Consider the following 26,016-nt stretch of genomic DNA (forward strand, 5'->3'; position numbering starts at 1 on the left):
CAGGAATTAGGTTTCGATAAGACGCTAGGCGCGTACCTTTTATCGATAATTTCCGCGTTGGACTTAGTGGGGAGAATTGGAGGTTCGGCTTTATCCGACGTAGTTACAACTCCTAAGCGTTATTTCTTTATAACGGGTTTGTTATTATCAGGGATAAGTTTATCGTTAATGCCTTTAGTGAATAGTTATTCGGCGATAAGTGCGTTTTGTTGTGTTTTCGGTTTGGCTTCTGGGATTAATGTTGGTGTCACAGCACTAGTAATGACAGAAATGTTGGGAACTGAAAGATTAATGTCATCATATGGGATTAGTTTGTTTGTGAACGGCATATTGCAATTAATTGGGCCCCCCGTTTGCGGTATTTGGTACGAGAATACTAAATCGTATAAGTCGCTCTTTGTAACGTTGGGAATAATTTTAGTTTTCGGCGCGTCACTGTGGAGTGTCGTTCCGATGATATTGAGGAAGCGGAAACAGAAGGAGAACGCCGTGAGTGCGTAACGTTTTGCCAATTTTTGGGGAGAATTTTTATAATCATGAATTTATTATTGTCCGAATTGTGGATATTTATAGCGAATGTGTATAAAATATAATTAATTATTCATACATTTGTTGTTTTTTTTACCTATCCTGTACCTTGGTAAGGAGATTGATCAGCGAAGTATGGGGCTTTGGTTTCACATCGTATTCTGGTCCCGAAAACGCCAAAACGTAAATCGTACGCCAAATAGTAAATTAAAATAGATTTTTTTTATATTGGGGACGGATAGGACATATGTATAAAGCGCGTACACCTTCCGCAAAGGCAGGGAACGCTCCTGAGATTCCTCTGGTGTAGCAAGAGAATGTGCAAGCGGTAGAGATGTGGACACAATTGTTAGTTGTTGATAAAAAAGGTATTTATTTTCTCAATTTTTTTTCCTTTAGAATTATTTTTGATGTCAGTTCAAAGTTCAAACACTACCATCGCTTCGGAGACAAATGGCGCTCTGAGAGAGAATAAACGGCGCAAGAAACTCTCCCAAAATTCTTTTTCTGCGCTCTTTTTAATAAAATATACAATATTGTACTGTTGCCATTTTTTAATATAACATTTAGTTGCGGTGTTCATGTGAGTTGCAAACAACTGGTATTAGCGATATCCTTCTCGCTGGCAACTCTCCTTTAGTCGTTTCTTGCATGCGTGGGCGGTGAGGTCTGGCCAGCCCTTCCTAGACCGACAGAGACAAGTCATATAGAAAAAGGCATAGGTGTGAAAGGAATGGATATATAGGAACAAGGTTAATTATGGCGCGAACAATTACCATCAAACTATAAAACTCTCCGAATAAACTTTCTAAAAAAAATTAACATCTAGTACTACTGGTCATAAATTGGCCCTAAAATGTGCTATTCGCACTTCACGGCTCTAACATCTGCAAATGAAAACAATTTGGTACTATTTTAAAGTGATAACTGGGATTAATTACACAAGTAAAATTTATAAACAAACGATACGTCACTCGAACGGTTGGCTCGATGGAAGAGCACTCGCACAGAACGCGAGAGGTCGTGGGTTCGAGTCCCGCAATTTTGTTTATAAATTTTATTTGTATAATCTGCAAAAAGTTCGTTGCCCTTTGGAACTAATTTTTACTCGAATAAGGCATCACTGTATTTAAAAAAAAACAATTCATTAATTATCAGTCACTTTAATAAAACACATTTAAAATAAACGAATATACTTAGAACTAGTAAATAAAAATCTTTTATACACGAGCCAATTGGAGATCGTTTACATTAAGACAATTTAGCTTGATAATTAAATGTAATATTACATCGAACACGCTGTATAATTGCATTACTACAGTACCATCAAAATTATGACAAAATCCGTCAAATAAGGTTGTATACAGGGTGTCCCATCGCTATTCCACATTTTACTGAAAGAACAATTTATTGAAGTTATACTTCTTTAGGCGCGTTATGAAAAAATGATGAGAGTGACATTTTAAGATGCGCGCGCATCACTGTAACACAAAAGTAACAGGGTGAAGTTGTTTATTGAAAAGACTTTTAAACATTGACTATTGACACATTTCTGATAAATTACATTGTTTGTTTTATTTATTTATTATTATTTTTATTGGTATTTAAATCATATTTAAACAGCTTTATAACTGAAAAATTACATTGACATAAAAGCAAAACATAATGATGTTTATAACTTTTTGATGTTATTGAAGATAAATTTCTTTGACTATTACGTTGCGCGCGCACAACGACATCTAAAAAGAAAAGTTTTCAGAAATTTTCTGAAGTTTTCGAAATTAATTATTATTTTTTGGTTTCTTCGTCCATTATTAGGACAGGCAAAGGTTTCAAGCCAATACAGCCGTATTCGTTAATATTCAATAATAATTTATTTCACGATTTTTACAATATTGTTCTTTCTACAAACGTGGAATAGCACGACGAATAAATAATTTTAAGGATTTGTTTTGTTACGACAAAGAAGTATTAACTTCTTGCGTGCATACATAAGTATACACACACTTTATTTTATTTAAAAAAACAATTTAAGCTGCCTGATTGAACCGGGAATCGAAGATGATAATGTCAGTTATATATTACTTCATCATTTTTCTGAACAAAACTTCACATTAAACATTAAAATTCATGGTTTTCCTTTTATTTCTGATGCTATATGTAAAAAAAAATTATCCGGTACGATAAAACTACAGGGTGTTTTTTTTCGTGTAGCGGGTTCAATTTCCGGTTCAATCAATAAAGGACTACCTGTATATGCGTCTTATATAGTACAAAATACAACCAAAAATTTTCCTATATATATTATATAAATTTTAAACTATTTCAAAAACACTGTATATTTGACATGAAAAACTCATGCAGTATTTGGAGTTTATTGGAGTTTACTCCTTAAGAATCGATTTTCATATAAGGCGCCCGGTATGAGAAAAATATGGATAGTAAAACCTACTCATGAAATGGCATAGTAACGTTTTTGGTGCGCATCATTTGTCGTGCACCTTTCACTTTCTTGTATTTTGAAGCTTTGTATTGTTAAGTGAAAATTCTATAAATTATGGAAGAAAGTGGTGTAAATAATAGTACCGGAAAATCTGATAAGCACGTGGGTGCTAAGTTACAATTCATACATTAATATGACATGTATTGTATATATAAATATGTGTTTTGTATTTATTAAATATTGAATTATCAATTTAGTTCATACAAATTTATATGAGCTATGCACATAATTAAATGTTTAATTTAATATGGAGAGTATGTATAGCGCATTTCACGCCAAATAGACAATTTTAAACCTAAACTATTATTTTATTTTTTAATTAATACGCTTTTATTAGCTTCTGCTGTATGTCTGTTTGTAACTAAAACCGAATGGACTTGATTTTATTTAGTACCTGTTCAAAGACAATCGTTCTTGAGGAGTAAACTCCAGTCGTGCGTCGGAGCTGACACAATCACTTTTTTTGAATAATTAGGTACAATTTTGGAAATCCTGTATTTGTTTTTTGCTCATTTTAGTACCTATATAGAAACAATATAGTATTTGGTAAATACAAAAATATGATGATATTAAGATATTTATATCTGAGCATATACAGATCTTAATAATTTCGAGCAAATCTTAAAATTTATTTTGATTATATTTTCGATCACACTTAATTATGATATGAATTCGAACACTTATTCGATAATCGTAAACAATTTAACAAATTCCAATATGTTTAATATTAAAATAATATTTACTTTACATTATTTAGATATATCAGTCCATAAGTGCAGTCGTGCATTAGATATATTTTCGGTCATTGACCTCAGTGCGTATTATATCAATATTAAAGATGCCTTCGTTTTACAACCATTTTGCGATATATTTATAAAGGATGTCTTACTTTTTCAATAAAAAAAATAATTTAATATTACAATTTAATTTTTTTTTTTTAAGATTTGCTTTTTTCCTGGTCCCGAACCCAAACTATTCATTTATAGGGAATGTATACGAAATTTTATAGAACGTGAGTTTATTTTTTTTTAACCAATGAAAAAGTAAACTTGCCTTAAGAATATGTGCAGATACCAACTAGATTCATTTAATTGGTTAGAAGGATTTTTTAGTTGTTATTCTTTAGCAGAAAAGCGATACTTTGCATTTTGCTACCAGGCATTTTCCATGATTTTACTAATGTTTAAAATTCTTGGGACAAAAACCAAACTAAAAGACTGCCGATTTAATTCAATTCTCAACTATACAATTCGTTTTCTCACAATATTAAAGTTAAATAGGTTAAAAGTAACATAAATTTTTCTATAATCGCTTCCATCTAATGTAACGTTACAGTGTGAGCTACAAAATACGTTACAAAGAGATATCGTTATACAAGGGTTAATAAAGTTTATAAACGACTAAATATATCAAATAAGTACATGGTTTGAATATTATCAGCTGCCAACTTATTTTGTTAAAAATTCTAAGCTATTTTTCTTCCAAGTTATATATACAAGGGGGTATTTCAAAGTCACTATTTAAAAATTATCATTCATGTAAATTTAATTTTTTCCGTCTCTTTACGGCCGTTCTCAATATACTATCTACAGATAGAGATAAATTACTATTTTCTACTGTCAGTAATTAGCTGCCAATAATCTGAAGCTGTCCCAATATACCCGATAAGTCATACCCGACGCGTGAATTGCGATTTCCATACAAACTTTATGTCGCTGGTAAGCTATTCGTCGTCCCATTGACAGACAGCGTGCACGGATAAGGTGAGTTACCGTCGATAAGTCTATTGGGACAGAAAAGTCAACGATAGTTACGATTTTTATCTCAAGTAAGATAGAGACTGAATATTGGGAACGGCCGTTAGAAAATACAATACCAAAAGAGGTTTTAATCATTTGAGAATATTAGCACACCCAGGCGAATCCACGCTGTCATTTTAGCAAACGGGGGCCACACTCAAAATTAACTTTTACTTTTAATATTTATATTTAAAAAAAAACTTTAGTTTTTAACCTCTGTAGGTGTTTAGACTCTGGGATCATTTTTCATCAATTCCATCAAAATTAAATGGCAAAATTGACAGAAACTTTTTGTTTATTCATTCAAAGTATTATAATGATACAAGTTACTAAGTTAAGTGTTAAAATAACTTGAAGATGCCAGCGAAACAGGTTATTTGGCTACCTTAACTATTTACCAGATTTTTTGCAAAAAATTTTACTACATTTCCTTGACCACCCATATAGCCGAATGGTAAGTGACTACTAAGCTAGAGATCCGGGGTTCGAATCCCATTTATATGATGAATATGGATGTTTGTTTCCGAGTCATGGATGTTTAAATGTTTAAGTAAGTATATTGTATTAAATATATCGTTGTCTTGTACCCATAGTACAGACTATGCCTAGTTTGGGGCAAGATAATTTGTGTAAAAGTGTGTCAATATTATATTAATATTATTGAGATATACGTAGAGACAACAATATAAATAACTATCTATGCCCCGCGGTTATGGAAAGTCTACTAAGTCGGACTATAGAATTATTTTTGTTAACATAAAAGTTATATTTCGCTTAGTAATAATTTGATTACTGCATTATTTTCTCTAGATTGACATTGGAATATCTGATTTTAAAAATTTAAAAAGTATTTTACAGTTATTGAAATGGCCTTTAATAAAATATCGTTTAACGGGATAAGGTTTAATACAGGGGTACGAATACTATGGTTTGATTATTGTCGGCAAATATATCGACTTTTAAAATGTAAAAAAGTAGTTATAGTGACATATTCTATCGTGGACTTTTTTGTAGATATTTATACGTTCTATAATACTGTAGAATATTTTTTTGTTTTATCATCAATAGATTCCGCAGCGCATGCGATAATTTTATGACCAACTTTTTCACACCTTGGGTTATGTTTCGGCCGTTTTGTTAGAATAAAGAAGCCTTACGGCCGTTCCCAATATACTATCTACAGATAGAGATAAATTACTACCTAAATCTGAAGCTGTCCCAATATACCCGATAGGTCACTCTTATCGCCTTATATTGGGACGCGTGAATTTCAATTTACATACAAACTTCTATCGCTGGTAAGCTATACGTCGTCCCATTGCCAGACAGCGTGTGATTTCACGTCCTATTTTGAATAAAAATATTTGAATTTGAATCTGATAAGGTGAGTTACCGTCGATAAGTTTATCGGGACAGAAAAGTAAACAATAGTTGCGATTTTTATCTCAAGTAAGAGATAGACTGAATATTGGAAACGGCCGTTAGTGAAGATGCAGCATTCTAATGGTGAAAGTATTTCTGAAATCGTTCACAAACATACATACAAAAACACAAATATTTCCTCTTTATAATGTTAGTTCAGACGAATAAATCTATTAATTATCACAAACTATACTTTAAGACAACCAGAAGATTACAATATCGAAATATGTTTTGACACATTGGTGGGTATATACACCTTTTGATCACCTAATACCGAGCAAAGGGCGGTTGGATTTGACAGCTGCGCGAATTTTCTTCACCAGAGCACTCGGTTGGATTAATATGGACACCTCAGTACCTCGGGCACTGAGCCGGTTCATTTCTTCTTCACCACCCTGAAAGAGATTCATCATCAGAAAACTTATGCACACTAAAAATAACTGAACAGATTTGAAAGAGCGACATCTCAAGTCAATTTCCTAATATGCAATTATTGGGGTTGAGCAGATTATCAACTGTAAAGTAGATCCTCGTAGTATGAAACGTGCAGTTATTTGACATAAGTTTGAAATTGTAGTAATTACAGTATGGTGATTGGCGACGAAGTATAATTCGGCTAAGTTTGAAAGTGAACAGTTGCTTAAAGCCCAAAATCCACTACGATTTCGGCTATCTCCGTTCTTTACAAGATTATAGCCGACTGCCCGTTTCATACAATTGAGCGAATCACTTTTTTCTTAGAGTTTCGCTAGGCTCATACCAAGATTTACGGTTGATGCGTCACTCGGACGGTTGGATCAGATTAAAGAGCAATCGGACGGAACCCGAGAGGCGCGGGTCGAGTCCCGTATCGTACATGAATTTTTGTACAATTTAAATTCGTAAATTATTTCCCAGGATTGAGGGAAGTTAAATATAGCAAGCTGTCTAGATCACCAGATTAGTTTTCATTGTCAATCATCAACGAAAGAACTCACATTAATTTTATGACATAGAGATATCGCTGTCCTCTCCATGTCACACCCCACACAAGATGGACCAACGATCTGGTCAAGATCGCCGGAATACGTTGGATGAGGGCAGCGCAGGACCGATCGTAGTGGCGGTTTTTTATGAAAATAAGGGATGAGACAAACAGGACCTTGAGTTGATGGTAATTGATACGCCCTGCCGATTACAATGCAGTGCCACTCAGAATCGAGAAACCCAAAATTGCTTAACGACACTACAATTGCACTCGTCACCTTGAGACATAAGATTTGCATTTGCTCTGTAATTTCACTAGTTACGGCGCCCTTCAGACCGAAACACAACAATGCTTACACATTACTGCTTCACGGCAGAAATAGGAGCCGTTGTGGTATCCATAATCCAGCCGGCATCCTGTGCAAAGGAATATCCCACTGGCGTTCTTTGGGGGAGGCATTTGTCGTTTGAAGCCAGGAGGTCTATTACCAAAATGGAAAGCCGAAGTTTCGGTCCGAAACGAAAGAACGACGAACTTCGAATCAAATCCTATTACCGAAATTTTTCGGATCCGAATAGTGCGGACGGATTTCGTTTCGGAACCATACACATAACCATAAAAAGTGAGGTGAAACAGCGAAAAATTCAAGTGAATAAGGTAAACGAAAGAGAAAAGATCTTATCGCGAACTTCGCATCGATATTCGGATCCGAAACACTTTCGTAATAGGAAAACGATCGATTTTGGTAACAGGGCTCCAGCTACCTCTAATCTAGTACATATTTGATAGAAGTAATACTCACTTTCACCAGATTAATGGGTCGGTTGTTAACTTCCGTGACAGCCCATTTGCCTGGCGGAAACCCAACGCGCGATGCCGGACTATTAGCTTCTATGGACTGTATTGTGCATTCGTTGTCAAGCTTAATACCTGCAATAAATTTGTTGTTCATAGACCAGGTCGAAAGAGAGAGTGCATGGTTGGAGTCTCCCTGAGAGATCAGAAATGACGAGATCCAAGAACTATGAGCATGTAAAGATTAAAAGGAGGTTGATTGTTATTGCTCACAGACTGAGATCCGGACACATGCCTTTGAATAAGTTTATATTTTTGATGAAAATTGCGGAGTCACCTCTATGTGAGTCATGTGGAACAATTGAGGATGTCGAGCACTTGTTAAAGGAATGTGTCCGATTTCAGTCTAGTAGAGACAAAATTGTAGGACTTATGGGTTTGAACAGATTTGATACGGGCATGTTTGTAAATATACTTGCCCGCCCTGCATCTAAGGATGCCATAAGACTTATTTGTTGAACACTATAGATGTAACTTGCTTTTCGTTTTATTAACTTTTTTTTTTAGTTTGTTAAGTTAAGAATTTTGTTTTTCTTTTGTCTTTTTAATGTACTTAGATGATAATGGGGCTGACATGCACATACGTATAAAAGCCCCTAAATCAAAAAAGAAAAAAAAAACTATAAGCGATCGAAAACGTATGCTTCAAACCTGAGAAGAAATGACAAAAGAAACTCAGCGGGTTTTTTTTTGAAGATTTGAATAAGGCTAAAATTTTTACGGATGAACGCAATATATTATGTGACACGAAAATGTGGGACGTTTTTGTCTAAGAAGAGGGAGAGAGCGATTGAGAGAGAGTGAGAAAGGGCGAACGTAGCATGTAGCATATAGCCATGGAGCGAGAGTGGGAAAACAGCGAGAGAGTAAGTTTAAGCTCAGTATAATCTCAGCTGTCGAATGACTTAAAAAACGAAATCAAAGATTGCCAATACCGCGGCCATTTGGAGGGCAAAGCCAAATTGGCTTCGAAGAAGCTGGCCGTCATCAATAGAGCACGGCAATACTTCAAGCCGGCCCACATTCTAGCGCTGTACAAAGTGCAGGTCCGGCCACCTGTGGTCTGGCGCTCCCCAATATCAGCTCGAACCATTTGACCGCGTGCAACGCAGAGCAGCTCGGATTGTCGGGGACCCAGTGAACAGCTGGATCACTTGGCGTTGCGTAGAGACGTCACTTCATTGTGTGTCTCCTACCGCATTTATCACGGGGAGTGGTTCCAAAGAGCTATTTAACCTGATTGCTGCCGCCGAATTCCACCTTCGCACGGCACGCCACAAGTTAGGATATCATCCCCACCATCTGGATGTGTGGCGGTCCTCCACAGTGCGGTTTTCAAGGAGCTTTCTTCCTCGTACCTACTACAAAGCTGTGGAATGTTTCCGGGACAATACGACATGGGTACCTTCAAAGAAAGCGCGTACACCTTCCCTTAAAGGCCGGCAACGCTCTTGTGATTCCTCCGGTGTTGCAAGAGAATGTGGGCGGCGGTGATCACTTACACCAGGTGACCCGTACGCTAATCTAAGCTTACAATCAGCTTAGTTTAACATAAGTAGTCTGCGCAAAGTCTAAGTAGGCTCCATAGATCACAGCCTTAGTCATTTCTATCCTTCGAAAATCATAATAACAAAAACTCACCGACATGTTCGTTGTCCTTCTTCGTAATTACGAATATTTTCGCTAACGGCACACGGTAGAACAATACGTCGATCTGAAAATAAACAAATTAATATTACATTAAAAATTTCAAATTTTATTTTATTAAGAGATAAAATAAAACTAACAAAAATTAAGAGGACAACTAAATTCAAAGATGTGAAAACTGTGTGCAAAATATTAAAGAGGAAATGGGCGGGACATATGCTACAAGACAAAAGCGAAAAATGGACAAAAACCAAAACAGAGTGGTATCCACGAGAACTGCAAAAGAAGCAAAGGGCGACAAATAAAACGATGGGAGGATGACCTTAAGAGAGTGGCTGGCCCAGAATGGATGAAAATGGCGAGAGAGAGAGAGAGAGAGAGAAAGATGGAAGTCTTTGGAGGAGGCCTACGTCGAAGGACAAGCTGTTACAAAATCGTAAGCAATTAGTTAAGGATATATATTTTAAAAAAATGTTATTATTAGTAACAGCAATAAAGGCTTATTTATATATAGTGTATAATTTGTTGGTGAACCTCATAAATAAAAAAATAAAATATTGTTTTAAAGACACAGCCCTACCATATGCTTGCGGTGTCCGTGTATGATCTGTCGGGCGTGCGACTCGCTGATTGGCTGCAATGCGCCCAGGGCTGCCAACGCATCACCTGCGCGACCGGCGCATCTCGCGCCACCACAACCCCATCGCGCTATCCTACACCACATTACCACCAATGGAATTATGGCTAGTAAATAATTTATTAATGACTCACATTTAAAAAAAAACAAACAAACAAAAATACTTTTACTTCGTATGATAATTGCATTACACTTGAAATATTACTAGTGCGAGATAATGGGTACCGCCGCAACGGCGCCTATTTCTGCCGTGAAGCAGTCATGTGTAAGCATTACTGTATTTCGGTCCGAATCGCGCTGTAACTAGTGAACTTACTGGGAAATTAGACTTGACGTCTTGTGTCTCAAGGTGACGAGCGCAGTTGTAATGCCGCTCAGAATTCTTGGGTATTTCAAGAATCCTGAGCGGCACTGCATTGTAATGGGCAGGGCGTATCAATTACCATCAGCTGAACGTCCTGCTCGTCCCGTATTTTCATTAACGATTAAGAAGCTCTAAAGTTGCTCTTTTCAAAACAGAATGATATAACAGATTCTTATTTTCAAAAATTTTTACAAATCATTTCAATTACAATATATACAAAGTGATGTAACAGAAATAACATACCATATTCTGTTATCGTAATCGACGAACAATGGTGCGTCCCTCACAGGTACTGTAGTGACGCAGGCCCCTCTCCTCTGTTCAGCTCGGAGTGCCGCAGCCTGACGAGTCCGGAGGGGCACCAGAACTGAACTGGGAGCCACTTCACCTGAACAAACGAAGACCACAATTCGGCTTTTTTTTATGGAAAATGAGTCACGGAGTACGTGTCAACTGGTGTTAAGTGACCGCCAACATTCCCTTGCAACACCAGAGGGAACACAGGAGCGATGCCGGCCTTTAAGGAAAGTGTACGCGCTTTTTGTAAAGGCAACCATGTCGTATCGTCCCGGAAACACCGCACAAGGAAGCTCATTCCACAGCTTTGTAGTACGTGGAAGAAAGCTCCTTGAAAACCGCACTGTGGAGGAAACGCCACACATCCACCTGGATGTGTCCACATAAGTGTGTGTGTACTTATGTATGCACGCAATAAGTTATACTTCTTTGGCCGAACGAAGCATAAATTATTAAAATGATTTATTCGACGTTTTTAGAGAGAACAATATTGTAAAAATCTTGCAAAGATGGCTTTGACAATTAATTATTAAATAATGAATACGGCTGTACGGGCTCGAACCCTTTGCCTGTCCTAATAATGAACGAAGAAACCCAAAAAAAAACAATTGATGCAAATGTCAGAAAATTTTAGGAACCAACTTCACCCTGTTACTTTTGTGTAACAGTGATGCGCGCGCATTTTAAAATTTTAACTCTCATCATTTTTAATCGCGCCTAAAGAAGTATAACTTCAATATTTACATACTTTTACACAAATTATCTTGCCCCAAACTAGGCATAGCCTGTACTATGGGTACAAGACAACGATATATTTAATACAATATACTTACTTTAACATATATAAATACATATAAACATCGATGACTCGGAAAGAAACTTTCACATACATCATATAAATGTTTGCACCTACCGTGATTCGAACACAGGACCTCTAGCTCAGTAGTCAGGGTCCCTAACCATTCGGCTATAGAGAAAGCATATAATGAAACAGTGAACAGAATAGATATATACATATTTATTTAGCATAGAAAGTGACAATTATTGTAATGCCACACGTATGGTCACGGGTGAAACAACTGTTCTTCTGTGACAAGCACTACAAAGACATAAAAGGCATTTATTTTCTCAAAATTGATTCCTTTAGAATTCTTTTTGATGTCATTTCTAATAAACTAGATACTACTACCGCTTCGGAAACAAATGGCGCTCTGAGAGTGAAGAAGCGGCGCAAGAAACTCTCCTAGCATTCTTTTCGTGCGCTGATAAAAATATACAATATTATACTTTCATTGCTATTGCTACAAAATAATCATAATCTAGTCCCTGTCTGATCATTTAGATATTCAGCTGTGGAGTAATAGGATTTACGACAGAGCCATTTTTTTATAAAACATTTAAATTTATTTATAGATAATGCCTGAACAGTGGCTGTGACTTTATTATAAAAGTGTACACATTTACACTTAAAGCTATTATGTATCTTATGAAGCCTACTAGAATTAGTTACAAGCAGTCCCATATTTCTAGTGTTATAATAATGAAAATGAATAAATAAATAATAAAAGATGTGACGATTTTTGTGAACGTATATACAGCCGGGGACGTCCGATTCCAACCCATTTTAATATCGCAAGAATGCTGGGAGAGTTTCTTACGCCCCTTCTTCTCTCTCAGAGCGCCATTTGTTTCCGGAGCGGTAGTAGTATCTAGTATATTAGAAATGAAAAATAAAGAATTCTAAAGGAATCAATTTTGAGAAAATAAATGCCTTTTATGCCTTTTAAACGAGGGCCAGCCTAGCGAAACTCTCTAAGAAAAAATCGAATCACTCGATTGTATGAAACGTGCAGTCATTAACAGGATTGACAGATGACGGCTATAATCTTGTAAAAACGGAGATAGCCGAAATCCGCTACGTTCTAAGCAACTGTTCACTTTCAAACATAGTCGGACTATACTTTGTCGCCTTCACCATACTGTAATTACTACTATTTCAAACTTATGTCAAAATCACTGCGCGTTTCATACTAAACTAAATTTCAATTTTTACGTAGGCAGTCTCGCATCCTATTACGTAGTATTTACATCCTCTTTAAGTGGCGTTCCCGTTGTGTTGTAATTTTTTTATATAGCACTTAATGTCACACGTATAATGTTACTGTCGATGTTATGACATTGACAATAATTGTTAACACATAACTTTAATTCAGACTGTATAGCCGAGTGGTTAGCGATCCTACCTACTAAGCTAGAGGTCCCAGGTTCGAATCCCGGTAGGTGCAAGCATTTATATGATGAATATGGATGTTTGTTTCCGAGTCATGGATGTTTATATGAATTTATGTATATTTAAGTAAGTATATTGTATTAAATATATCATTGTCTTGTAACCCATAACACAGGCTATATATGCTTAACTTGGGGCAAGATAATTTGTGTAAAAATTGTGTCAATATTATATTAAAAAAGAAAAAAGACTAGATGTCAATACACTACAACAATAACCCAACTTTAAATGTCTCCTCTCCCAAGTTTTCACCCCTATTGTAAATATTTTGTGTAAATATATTTCAAATAAATAGCAGTCAATAAAAAAATTACTAAAAAACACTCTTTTTATAGAAAACCGAACTAAAATATCTGAAAATGTAATTTGAAATTTAAAATAAACATCAATTCCTGCCTTAAAGACGATCGAAGAAAATTATATAAATTAACAAAAATCTTATTTTGCAATTTGAACGATGGAATAATTTTATCATATTAATGTATTGTCATCGGTCCTCGATAAATCTACGAAGTTTAAACGAAATCTGGCCGTTTAAAGTGGGTCAACATCGCGCTCAAATGAGTCAATCAAATCAAATCAAAATCAGTTTATTCAAGTAGGTCACGGAAATGACACTTATGAATGTCAAAAAAATTTTTATCTTATTGAATCTACCGCTACTTCGTTAAGGGTTGAGCTAATGAGAAGAAGTAGCAAGAAACTCATTGGCACTCTTTTAAATCAAGATTTAAAGATCATTTCAATTACAATATAATATGTAAAATGTAAAATGATGCAACAAACACACTCAAAACGTCAAATAGTCAATGTCTTACACGAGTAAGTCAAAAAAGTAAATCTAAATTAATACAAAAGTTATTGAGTACAGTAGCTGCATCATCTACATACACCGTAAATCAATAAAGGTATTCTGTGAGCATTTTATAAGCGAGTCGGTTACAAACAAACATACATACAGGTGAAGCTAATAAAAAGCGGGTAAAATTAAAATTAATAATTATATTTCTTAGCTTGGTGGTTCACCTTAACGTGACATTGGCAAACTTGTGTCATTCCATGCACAAAAGCCTCGTAGGAAGAATAATATAATAGAACTAGCTGACCCAGCAAACGTTGTATTGCCGATATTAAAATCGCGATACAAAAGTAACTGTTGATCGTAGATGGGTGTAAATTTGAAGTTGTATGTATTTTTTAATGCTGAATCATAATCAATCAAATTTAAAAAAAAATCGTGTGGAACACCCCTAACATTTAGGGGGATTAAAAATAGATGTTGTCCGATTCTCAGACCTACCCAATATGCACTCAAAATTTCATGAGAATCGGTCAAGCCGTCTCGGAGGAGTTCGGTCCCGTACACCGTGACACGAGAATTTTATATATTAGAAGCTACATCAGTTCGTAAAGGTGCTTCGACATGAGGAGAAGAACTAATAAGAAACTCGCAACCCATCTTTTAAATCAGGGTTGTTCTACCTCAAAATTGTTAGACTACGAGCGATCGGCTCTGAGAGGCTTCAAGTATGTGTGATGAAGGATTGTCGCCTAGTAGATAAATATGCATTTTTTTAGTCAATATAAGTGTAGGTCTGCTCTTAAATATCAATGAAAACACTCATAATTATTATTCAAAATTGCGAGTTTATTGATTCTTACAAAACAAACGCGTTCTAAAGTTCTAAGCTTAACTAAATAGTGACTTTGGATGTTTAAACGTGACACTGCATGTCCTGAGCATACTTTTCATTTAATGGTACGTAATTACCGATTTTAGTTTATTATACCAGATTTTTTTCACGAGATCGACTCAAAAAGCACTCACGATCAAACGTTTGAGCACCCCTGTTTTAAATCATACAACAACTTAGCCGACTCGTCCCACGTCACTGCCACAAATGCGACAAAAAGGTTTTGGGGATTGTTTTAAAATACTCACCATTGCTAAGAGAGTTACTCCTTCTTCTGCTGCTGTCGACTCTGTTCTCTGTTCTTGCTCTTCTTACCACTTTCTGCGGTGAAGACACTCTGAAAGAGTTTTTTATGTATAAAAAACAAAAGACAATGAATCTTTTATATTTTGTAGGGTAGTTGGAAAAGTTAGTATCCCTTTACAATAATTATTTACTAGATTTAAGGTAAAACTTTAGAAACGGTTCTGTACTAAGAAAACAGTTGTTAACAAGTCGAAAACAACAGCGGCGAACTGTTAGCCTCTAAAACAAAGTGACATACTTTTCGCGAACTTTTTTTAACACCCTGGGTAAACAAATGGTATATTACCACTCGGCATTAACTCTTTTGATCTTCAAGTGGAATTGTGCAGATGGGACCCGTAGCAGAGAAAAAAAAAGCGATCATTTTTTTACCCACGTTTCTTGCCTGCCTCACTTTTGATGGCCTGTTCTCATTTTCAAAAACGATAAGATGGTTGCAACGTTTAAAAAAATCATAACAACGCTTCTTCACACACGGCCTACAAAACTAAGTCATATATAGCTTCCGAAAAAGTATAACTGCACTGCAAACGCACTCTGTGATTTCTGTATGTTTCCCAAAATCAAATATTTGATGAGAGGTTTCACTTTTACCAATTCCGAAGAGGCAGTGATACCGTTCAATCAGCACGTAGAAAACATGCCTTCAGATCTGTGGTCCTCGTGTTTTAGGAAATAGTTCGATCGCATGAAAAAACGTTTAAAATGCAAAGGAGTATATATCTTTTGTTATAGAATGTATTTTCCCTGAAAATCTTAGTTAAAATGTTAGTCTCGCTTAACTCGAGAACGGCTGGACCGATTTGGCTAATTTTGGTCTTGAATTATTTGTAGAAGTCCAGGGAAGGTTTAAAAGGTGAATAAATAGGAAAATGCTCAAAATTAAATAAAAACAACAATTTTGTTTTCCCTTTGATGTGTCCCTCGTCGTTCAGAAAGAAGAGTTTAAAATGAATAGCTAATAAGAATTATTATATCTTTCAAAATTTCTCAGGAGGTAAAAAATAAACTTAATTTTAGCTAACTATAGTTGGTAGATTAATAACAGTTGTTTAATATCTATCAGATTATTTTTATGTTGACTGATGTCCTAAGTTCGACAGTGACAATGAAGTACATAGGCTTAGAATCAAACGAGTTCGTGCACATCAGACAGCCATAATATTGTCATTCGAGCTGAAAAAACACCTGCCGGTGAACACACAAGGAGGTTTAATTCACCCACCATTGACGAAGTGGCTGTTGTCATTGTGACCTAAAATCATCATCAGGACCTAAATTTGCCAAATCGGTCTAGCCGTTCTCGAGTTTTAGCATTTATATATATATATACTAGCAGACCCGACAGACGTTGTTCTGTATATAATATATAAAATAATGTTTTTTATGAATTTTTCACTAATATAATATCATAACATCAAGAATTACTTCGTAAAATGTGCACCCTGCTGTCGTAATGAAATTGTTTCACAGCAGAACTGTCAAACCGTGCGTCAATAAATTCTCTCATAGGAATTATGTATTGACACATCAGATGAAAAACAAATTTGTTGTTTTTATTTAATTCCGAGCATTTTTTTATTTATTCACCTTTTAAACCTTCTCTGGACTTCCACAAATAATTCAAGACCTAAATTTGCCAAATCGGTCCAGCCGTTCTCGAGTTTTAGCGAGACTAACGAACAGCAATTCATTTATATAAGATATGGATGTTTGTTTCCCAGGCATGGATGTTTATATGTATTTATGTATGTTTAAGTAAGTATATTATATTAAATATATCGTTGTCTTATACCCATAGTACCTACAGGCTATGCCTAGTTTAGGGCAAGATAATTTGTGTAAAAGTGTGTCAATGTTATTATTAAAATGCAACAGTTTTAACAATATGTTGATAGCTACCTCTCTGTCCCATTATTTTCACATCGGGTGGGACTGTCTTGTCTTCTCCCTTGCTTTATGCTCTTGAGTCGTGTCAGCAGTGACAGTTCAGTGAGACCTCGCCGCCATATTGGTTTCTGGGCCGTGCTTTTATCTGAAATCATATTATTACCTTGAATCTCTATGACTAAAGCGATTCGTATGTCATTGATAGTACAAAAACAATACGAAATTAGTAAATTAAAACTCCATGAAATTATAAAAATTAAATGACATATTAAGTGAACAGAATTAATATTTTTTTTATGTAATATCTCATTAATTATTAATGTAATTTTGTAAATAACTTAGTTTTCGTCGTAGTAGACGTCTAATTTTGTATTTCTTTCCTCTTTTTGTATGTATGTACTTTAATGACTGTTAAACTTTGTTTCATTCATTATGTAAGATACTAGTAACTATAAAATTAAACTGTGGATAACGGTGTGGGTTCTCACTAAAATTAATTTAACTTGTACTGTACTTTGAAATTGTAAAACTTATTGTGTGAACTGTTTGTTGTCCCTAAGTAATGAAATAGAAAATACATTGCACAAATTAAATTTGTAACCAACATTTATGAACGATGCGGGACTCTAACCCGCGACATCTCGGGTCCGAGCGCTGTTACCAACTCACCCAACCCTTCGAGTACACATGGATCGTAAGGAGAGATGGAAACAGGCCAGGATTATTACTTTAGTGTGCGTGACAAGCTACGTCTTACACTCGCGATTTGTATGTCACTTTGTGTTAGTGTGCGTGCATTGCTCAAAATAGAGGTTTTCACAGCTGTCATAGTCCATCTAGACGATTAACTTCCATTCCCAATAAAGTTCCAGCCTACTTGAGATAAAAAATCGTAACTATCGCTGACTTTTCTGTCCCAATAAACTTATCGACGGTAACTCACCTTATCCGTACACGCTGTCTGTCAATTGGAGGACGCATAGCGTATGGAAAATGCAACAGTGAACTGGCGATAAGAATGACTTATCGGGTATATTGGGACAGCTTCAGATTATTTACAGCTAATTACTGACATTAGAAGGTAGTAATTTATCTCTATCTGTAGATAGTATATTGGGAACGGCCGTAAATGATCTAAGTTATTCCCATAAAATACTTACCACTCTTAATATCAGGTTTTGTATCATTCTGTACTCTTCTAGCGATATTCTCTCTTGCTCTAGGAGCTACGTCATAGGCATTCTGACTTTGAGACCGTTCAACGTTAGTCCTCCTTTCTAAAGTCGATACTTCAGTTGTATTAACACCATTCACTAGATTATTCTCACTCGAACTCGGAAACAAGCATTCATAGTCCGTTTCTAGGTTAGGCAGGGACGACTTACGATTTTTATCGCCATTCCTCAACCGTCTTATCGACAAAGGGGATGCGTTAGACGTAGACGCCATACAAAGTCGCTCATAAACGCTATCATTAGCCGTCGCGTCCGCCATCTTGTGTTCACCTGTCAAACTGACAGTTGTTGTCAAACTGATGTGTCCGTACTGCGGCTCTGGATCGAAAACCGTGCCGTAGCGATCGTTCGTGTTAATAATATTCACGATGTCCGGTTTTGTCTGGTTTATGGTGAGGTTTTGTTTGAAGTTAAAGTCGAACACGTCTGACGGCGGGCCTAAGACTGGAATAGCTGTGTGTGGTGCCGGCTTATTTGACACTTTAATGACAGTTACATTACTCTGGGGCGGGCTGAAAAGAATTCAAATAATTTAGAGTAGTTTAGTGTTATTTTATCATTTTTATGACAGTGAGGGAAGAGACGTTCTGCTGATGGTACTTGATACGCCCTACCCATTCTGTGCGGCACTACGATTCAGTCATGGCACTACAGTCACCTTAAGACATAAGATAATAATTTTCATTTGCCCAGTAATTTCACTAGCTACGGCACCCTTCAGACCGAAACACAATAATGCTTACATATACTGCTTCACGGCAGAAATAGGCGCCGTTATGGTACTCATAATACAACCGCCATCCTGTACATAGGCGCCTCCCACTGGTTTATCTTTTATCTGATTTTTAACATGAATAATTTTGGAAAGTTGAAATTATTATCAATATCGACGATACTGAGGTATACGGGTGTTAAGACAGTTTCAATTTTTTTAAGTATTGGACAAGCGAGCGTGCAGTTCACCTGGTGTTAAGTGATCACCACCGCCCACATTCTCTTGCAACACCAGAGGAATCACAGGAGCGTTGCCGTCCTTTTAGAAAAGTGTACACACTTTTTTTTAAATGTACCGTATCCATGTCCTATTATCCCGGAAACACCGCACGAGGAAGCTCATTTCACAGCTTGGTTGTACGTGGAAGAACGCACTGTGGAGGAACAGATGTTCAAGGTGGAATTCGGCAGCAGGAATCAGGTCGAAGTTTTAAGAGTGGAATAAATATCTTCTTACCTTTCTACACTATCCGAGTTTTCCTCATTCACTGATAGCATTTGAGTAAAATCCGTATCGCTTTCATTCGCATCGCTAGTACTGTCTTCATCACACGCTGTCCGTTTTAATATCGAATCGTCGAGACATATATTCTGCCCGCAGATCTTCGCTTTCGTTATTTTCTGATTAGCCATTGCAACGGGCGGTTCGTCCCAACTCGAAATATCAATTTCCGATCTTTGAATCTCATTGAGAGCCTTTTCCAATGAGAAATTTGTAAATGTGTCCGCGACTGTACTTATGGGCTTGCTTGTGTTCGCGAGGGAACATGTAAACGGTGTGTTAATACTCGTGACTGTACTGTGCGAGTTATATTTGTCTACGACTGTACTTGATTGACTTGTGCACGTGACTGTCACGTTTGTGTTACTATGTGAAGTGTTTGCCCCACAAGCTGCGGTAAACTTATTAATATTAAGTGTACTTAAATTCCTATTAGCTGCACTATTTGCACTTGTGCTCGCGACTGTACTAGCTGCATTATTATTCGCGATATTAGCGAGTGTTTTGTTTGTGTAGAAATTTGTGTTGGCGACTGTACCAACGGATCTCACATTTGTGTCTGTGACAGTACATGCGGCGCGATTACTCGCACCAGTACTATTGCTATTCACAGACTCTATATTAGTCTGCGTTTCTGTATTTGGACGGATTGGAGTTAGTTCTATGCCTGGCACCCTAAAAAAAATAAGATTTATTGTACGATATTACATTGTGAGCACTTTTTTATGAAAAAATAGTGTGTTTAAATAAAACACTTTTTTAGTATTAAAACGCGTGTTTTTGTAAATGTTTTTACATTAGATTTTTGCGTAAAAGTTAAAGATTTAATAAACGATACGTCACTCGAACGGTTGGCTCAATTAGAAAGAACGCTCGCAAGAAAAGCGTGAGGTCGCGGGTTCGAGCCCCGTATCGTTGATAAAATTTTGTTTTCAGTTTAATTTGTGTAATTAATCCCAGAAGTGAGGGCCACTTTAGTGAGTGACCACTTTAAAAACATACGTTGGTTAGTACCTATATGATTAATTTAATACAAATCATTCAACTAAAGGGAATTCCCTTAACACAAAATATATAGTCCCCCCGGACGCCCTGACGCCCTAAAAACTCGGACATATCCGGGGAAACCCGGACGCCCTAGAAACTCGGACAAATTTGCCCGGATTAACTAACATAACATAAAACGTACAAATATTGTTTTCTATTAACAATTTTAATATATTACTAGCTGACCCTGCAAACGTTGTTTTGCCATATAAATTGCAACATTACTTTATTTTTCTAAAATAAAAGATTTTCCAAAATAAACGTAGCCTAAGTTATTCCTTATTACATCAGCTACCTACCAATAAAAGTCCCGTCAAAATCGGTCTAGACAAACAGACACTCAAATTTTATTTATATTTTTTTATGAAAATAAGGGACTTGACGGGTAGGACGTTCATCTGATGGTAATTGATACGCCCTGCCCCTTACAATGCAGTGCCACTCAGGATTCTTGAAAAAACCCAAAAATTCTGAATGGCACTACAATTGTGCTCGTCACTTTGTGACATAATATGTAAAGTCTCATTTGCCCAATAATTTCACTTGCTACAGCGCCCTTCAGACCGAAACACAGTAATGCTTACACATTACTGCTTCACGGCAGTAATAGGCGCCGTTGTGGCACCCATAATCTAGCCGGCATCCTGAGCAAAGGAGCCTCCCACTGGTAGTTATATGTATAGAATAGAAACACTTTATTAACAATAAAAACACACACCTTAAATTTACATTATAAATCTTATAGTAATAAATTAAATGTAACAAAAATTATTAAAATATAAACAAAAAAATATATATATGTAATATAGACGTTAAGATTGAAATTCTTTAGGTACAGTCAACATCATAACTCACCTATCAGGCGGTACTGGCGGTGTGGGAGGGAGGGGGGAGGTGGGATCGCGAGCGGGGGCTCGGGGCGTGGCCACCACTGGCCCCGCCCCGTACACGTTCTCACCGCGTGTCAGTATACGTAACTCGTGCAGCTTGTTGCGTAGTGTTGCCACCCAGTCTTGCATAGACTCCCTGAAAAGTTTTCACCAAATTAGAATTATACTTTTCACACAGGTTGTCAACCTAAGCCAAGCTAAGAGGGAGCTTCTTATTTATTTAAGATTACATACAGAAACTACAACATACATTCCACTATAATTACAACATATTTAAAAAAAAATGATAATTGCGATTCTACTTACAGGCAATCAGACATGCATGAAACATAATTTTATGACGATTGTTTGTCGGCTATAAAATAATAACGAATTATATAAATCTAACAAATATTTTACAACTACTTCCACACATATAAGAAGAAAAATATATAAGAACAACTTTAAATTAAATCATTATTTAAAATTGTATTGCAATTTATTTATTATTATGGGCACCACAGCGGCGCCTATTTCTGCTGTGAAGCAGCGATGTGTAAATATTTTTGTGTATCGGAAATTACTGGGCAAATGAGAAGAAATGGTGCTGAGTGCAATTATTATAGTGCTTCTTAGAATTTTTGGATTTTTCAAGAATCCTTAGCGGCACTGCATTGTAATGGGCAGGGTGTATCAATTACCATCAGCTGAACATCCTGCTCGTCTCGTTCCTTATTCTTTCCTGCACAATGACAAGGGATATGCACAGTATTATAGAAGAGTGCTGCAAACGGAAAGTGCAGTTTGTATGTGTGTTCTTTGAAAAGTATCGTAAAAGATAAAAAACATTGCCTTTAGTAATTATTCAACGCGGACGAAGTCAAGAATAAAAGGTAGTGTAACCACAATGAAACCAGGAAACATACACTAACTTATTATATCTACCACTCAACTAAGTCGAGTTAGTAAGTCTTTTGTGGGGCGATGCATATCCTTTTATAACAAGATCCCAGAAAACGTTCAAAACACATGTATTACGATGTTACGTGTGGTAAAAGTTACTATAACATAAGTGACTTTCTTAATGATACCACAGATTGAGAATGGAGCGACTCACGCTATTAAATAATAAATTTGATTGTTGGATATTACATTGTAACGATATTGTTATAAAAAAAAGTAGCCTGATGAGTTTCTTGTGCCCGTTCTTCTCAAGTCTGAGAAGACTAGAACCTCCGTACACAATACAGAAAGAGAACACTTAAACTTCACACTAGAACGCCAGAATCGACGCACGCACACATACATACGATCTATACGGACGCTAAGTAATATTGAGACGACAAAACGGTAGGAAAATTGTCACTGTCCTAGTTAAATTATCTGCTCCGCGCCGCACACTGGTTCCATATCACGAAATCGTGGACTTAGTGTGAGGTCAATTTGAAGGTCAAGGAATCGAGCAGATTTCTTTTTTGATAGACTGCTGAAACTATTACAAACACCTTTTACTGACGTAGTTTTTCTGAGATATGCGTTAATTTAAGAGAAAGAAAACATTGAATTACTTTTTGTATTGAGAAATTATGTTTTTCGTCAATTGCTTGCGTGCTTCATATTTCTTTAAAATGAAACTTACTACAGATCTATATATATATAGCCTTCTACCGCATTTATCACGGGGAGTGTTCCGAAGAACTGTTTAACCTGATTCCTGCCGCCGAATTCCACCTTCGCACGACACGCCACAAGTTAGGATATCATCCCCACCATCTGGAGTTGTGGCGGTCCTCCACAGTGCGGTTTTCAAGGAGCTTTCTTCCTCGTACTACAACGCTGTGGAATGAGCTTCCTTGTGCGGTGTTTCCGGGACGATACGACATGGGTACCTTCAAAAAAAGCGCGTACACCTTCCTTAAAGGCCGGCAACGCTCTTGTGATTCCTCTGGTATTGCAAGAGAATGTGGGTGGCGGTGATCACTTAACACCAGGTGACCCGTACGCTCGTTTGTCCTCTTATTCCAGGTCCTATATAGGTTTATAAGTTAGACGATATGTATTGGTTAGTTCAGAAACATTGTTAATGCAAAACTTTTTTTGAATTTCAATTTTAGAACTCTTTGGTAGCCTAATGTAGTATATTGCATTAATTTGTCATTTGTTTTTGTGAATCACTACTGTTCTATTACGTGTACTGTGGTTTTCTCCTGTTTTCTTACTGTTTTTGGTAAAATACTCACCAATCAGGAGCAAGCATCCGAACAGGTCCGTTATCAGTGTCGATAAGGAAGTCGTACTCCTGCCCCGAATGTGGCTTGACACTAGCAGTAACATGTCTCGCTGTCTTTAGGCATGCCCTCCAAGTTGGACGATGAGTTAACGAGCTCTCCTGCTGTGGATACTGCTCCAGGTAAGGAGTCTTGCCGTTGTGGACACAGAAGAGAGTCCACATGGGCTTGAGTGGCGGTTTCTGAAACAGGGATTGATTGATTGGATTGGATGAGGGATGCCAGATTAACGGCCGTTCCCAATATTCAGTCAATCCCTTACTTGAGATAAAAATCGTAACTATCGTTGACTTTTCTGTCCCAATAAACTTATCGACGGTAACTCACTTTATCCGTACACGCTGTCTGTCAATGGGACGATGTATAGCTTACCAGCGATAGAAGTTTGTATGGAAATTGCAATTCACACGTCCCAATATAAGGCGATAAGAATGACTTATCGGGTATATTGGAACAGCTTCAGATTATTGACAGCTACTTACTGACAGTAGAATGTTATAATTATTATTAATAACTTATTGTATAAAATAAAAATCTTAGAAGCACACCTTCTGCACCAACGGCCGCAATTTGCTCGTGGTATCATCTGGTATTCTCTTGAGGAAAGCATTCTTCTGTATCTCCCTATAGTACACTGGCCCTTCATCTCTGTTGGGCATATTTCACAGCTAAAAATAAAAATGGTACTAAATAACAGTTGTATAAGAAAGATAAGTGTGTGTTTTGAGAAATATATATGGACAATATATTTTATCTATACTAATATATAAAGCTGCAGTGTTTGTTTGTTTGAACGCGCTTATCCTTGGTACTACTGGTCCGATTTGAATGATTCTTTCAGTGTTGGTCGGTCGTTCGGATATTGAATATTTAAGTGACAAAATTATTTGGTACACTAATTGTAATTTAGTGACAAAACAAAGTGAATAGGTGATACATAACAGCTATTTAATGTACAATACCATCGATAACATTTATATTTTTACTATTGATATTTATATTGTTACTAGCTGACCCGGCAAACGTTGTTTTGCCATATAAAGTATAATTCACGCAATAGTTTAATAAGTAATAAAATATTGCCTATATTATAGCCTGTACATCATTTTGTTCTATTGTCAATCATTTTTGCCGCGCACGCAAAAATAGGTTTTCGATTTTACACCTTGTGTTACAAAATAGCAATTTTATTACGGATCCCTAATTTAAAAAAAAAAACATAGCCTATAGCCTTCCTCGATAAATGGACTACCCAACACTGAAAGAATCATTCAAATCGGACCAGTAGTACCAGAGATTAGCGCGTTCAAACAAACAAACAAACAAACACTGCAGCTTTATAATATTAGTATAGATTATTGTTACATTTATGTTCTTACAATAATGTATTAAATTATTCTATTGTTAATATTTAAGACGTGGAAAATTGTATTGTATATACCTACTTTCAATAAATTGTTTTAATTTGATTTGATTTGAAAAAAATGTATCAGTTAAAGCTGCGGTTTACCCAAAACAATATGGTTTAGATACCTTAAAGGATGACCTCTCTTGGTCTCCTAGTGTTGTATTATTCCATGGGGGATCACCACTTTTTTCATATTTTTATGGAAAAGGAGGACAAATCTACCAATTGGTCCAGAGTGGAAGTAGTAATACAGTAATGTGTCAGCATTGCTGTGTTTTGGTCTGAAGGGCGCCATAGCTAGTGAAATTACTGGGCAAATGAGACCTAACATCTTATATCTCAAGGTGACGAGCACAATTGTAGTGCTGCTAAGAATTTTTGGGGTTTTTCAAGAATCCTGAGCGGCAATGCATTGTAACGGGCAGGGCCTATCAATTAACATCAGCTGACAGTCTAAATTTCCATTTCCAAACTGTAACCTCTATAGACTCGAAATTTGTTAGGGATCTTTTATTTGTCATGCGGAAATCATCTCGAATAGGATCAAGTTCGACTCATGCATTCTCCCTGGATGTACGGAAGCGAAACACGGGCCCTTACCAAATTGAACTTTAAGAAACTAAACATATGCCAGCACTCAATGGAGCGAAGCATGATGGGGATCAAGAAAAAAGACTAAGTTAGGTGAGAAGAC

At 36.4% G+C, this 26,016-nt stretch overlaps 1 protein-coding gene across 1 annotated transcript; it reads right to left on the reverse strand.

Annotated features, from left to right (window-relative positions):
* Positions 1-1,704: 1,704 nt before the first annotated feature.
* LOC126973576 (uncharacterized) lies at positions 1,705-24,578 on the reverse strand. The gene is made up of 12 exons (XM_050820902.1): positions 24,463-24,578; positions 23,867-24,096; positions 21,613-21,783; positions 19,666-20,385; positions 18,356-18,946; positions 17,212-17,337; positions 15,252-15,340; positions 10,966-11,110; positions 10,302-10,434; positions 9,716-9,788; positions 8,022-8,149; positions 1,705-6,647 (listed from the first exon to the last, which is right to left on the reverse strand). Exons 1-12 carry the CDS (start codon positions 24,571-24,573, stop codon positions 6,516-6,518), a joined length of 2,649 nt encoding a protein of 882 aa, XP_050676859.1. The 5' UTR covers positions 24,574-24,578; the 3' UTR covers positions 1,705-6,515.
* Positions 24,579-26,016: the final 1,438 nt, after the last annotated feature.

Source organism: Leptidea sinapis, chromosome 2 (genome assembly GCF_905404315.1).
Source record: "Leptidea sinapis chromosome 2, ilLepSina1.1, whole genome shotgun sequence".
Taxonomy (NCBI): domain Eukaryota; kingdom Metazoa; phylum Arthropoda; class Insecta; order Lepidoptera; family Pieridae; genus Leptidea; species Leptidea sinapis.

What these genes read in the sequence shown, in the direction of transcription:
- LOC126973576 (XM_050820902.1), bottom strand. Translation starts at nt 24,573, where the DNA reads ATGCCCAACAGAGATGAAGGGCCAGTGTACTATAGGGAGATACAGAAG. An exon ending in TGCGGCCGTTGGTGCAGAAG is followed by an intron (nt 24,097 to 24,462) that starts GTGTGCTTCTAA and finishes TCCCTGTTTCAG; the next exon opens with AAACCGCCACTCAAGCCCAT. An exon ending in GATTACGATAACAGAATATG is followed by an intron (nt 10,435 to 10,965) that starts GTATGTTATTTC and finishes AATGTGGTGTAG; the next exon opens with GATAGCGCGATGGGGTTGTG.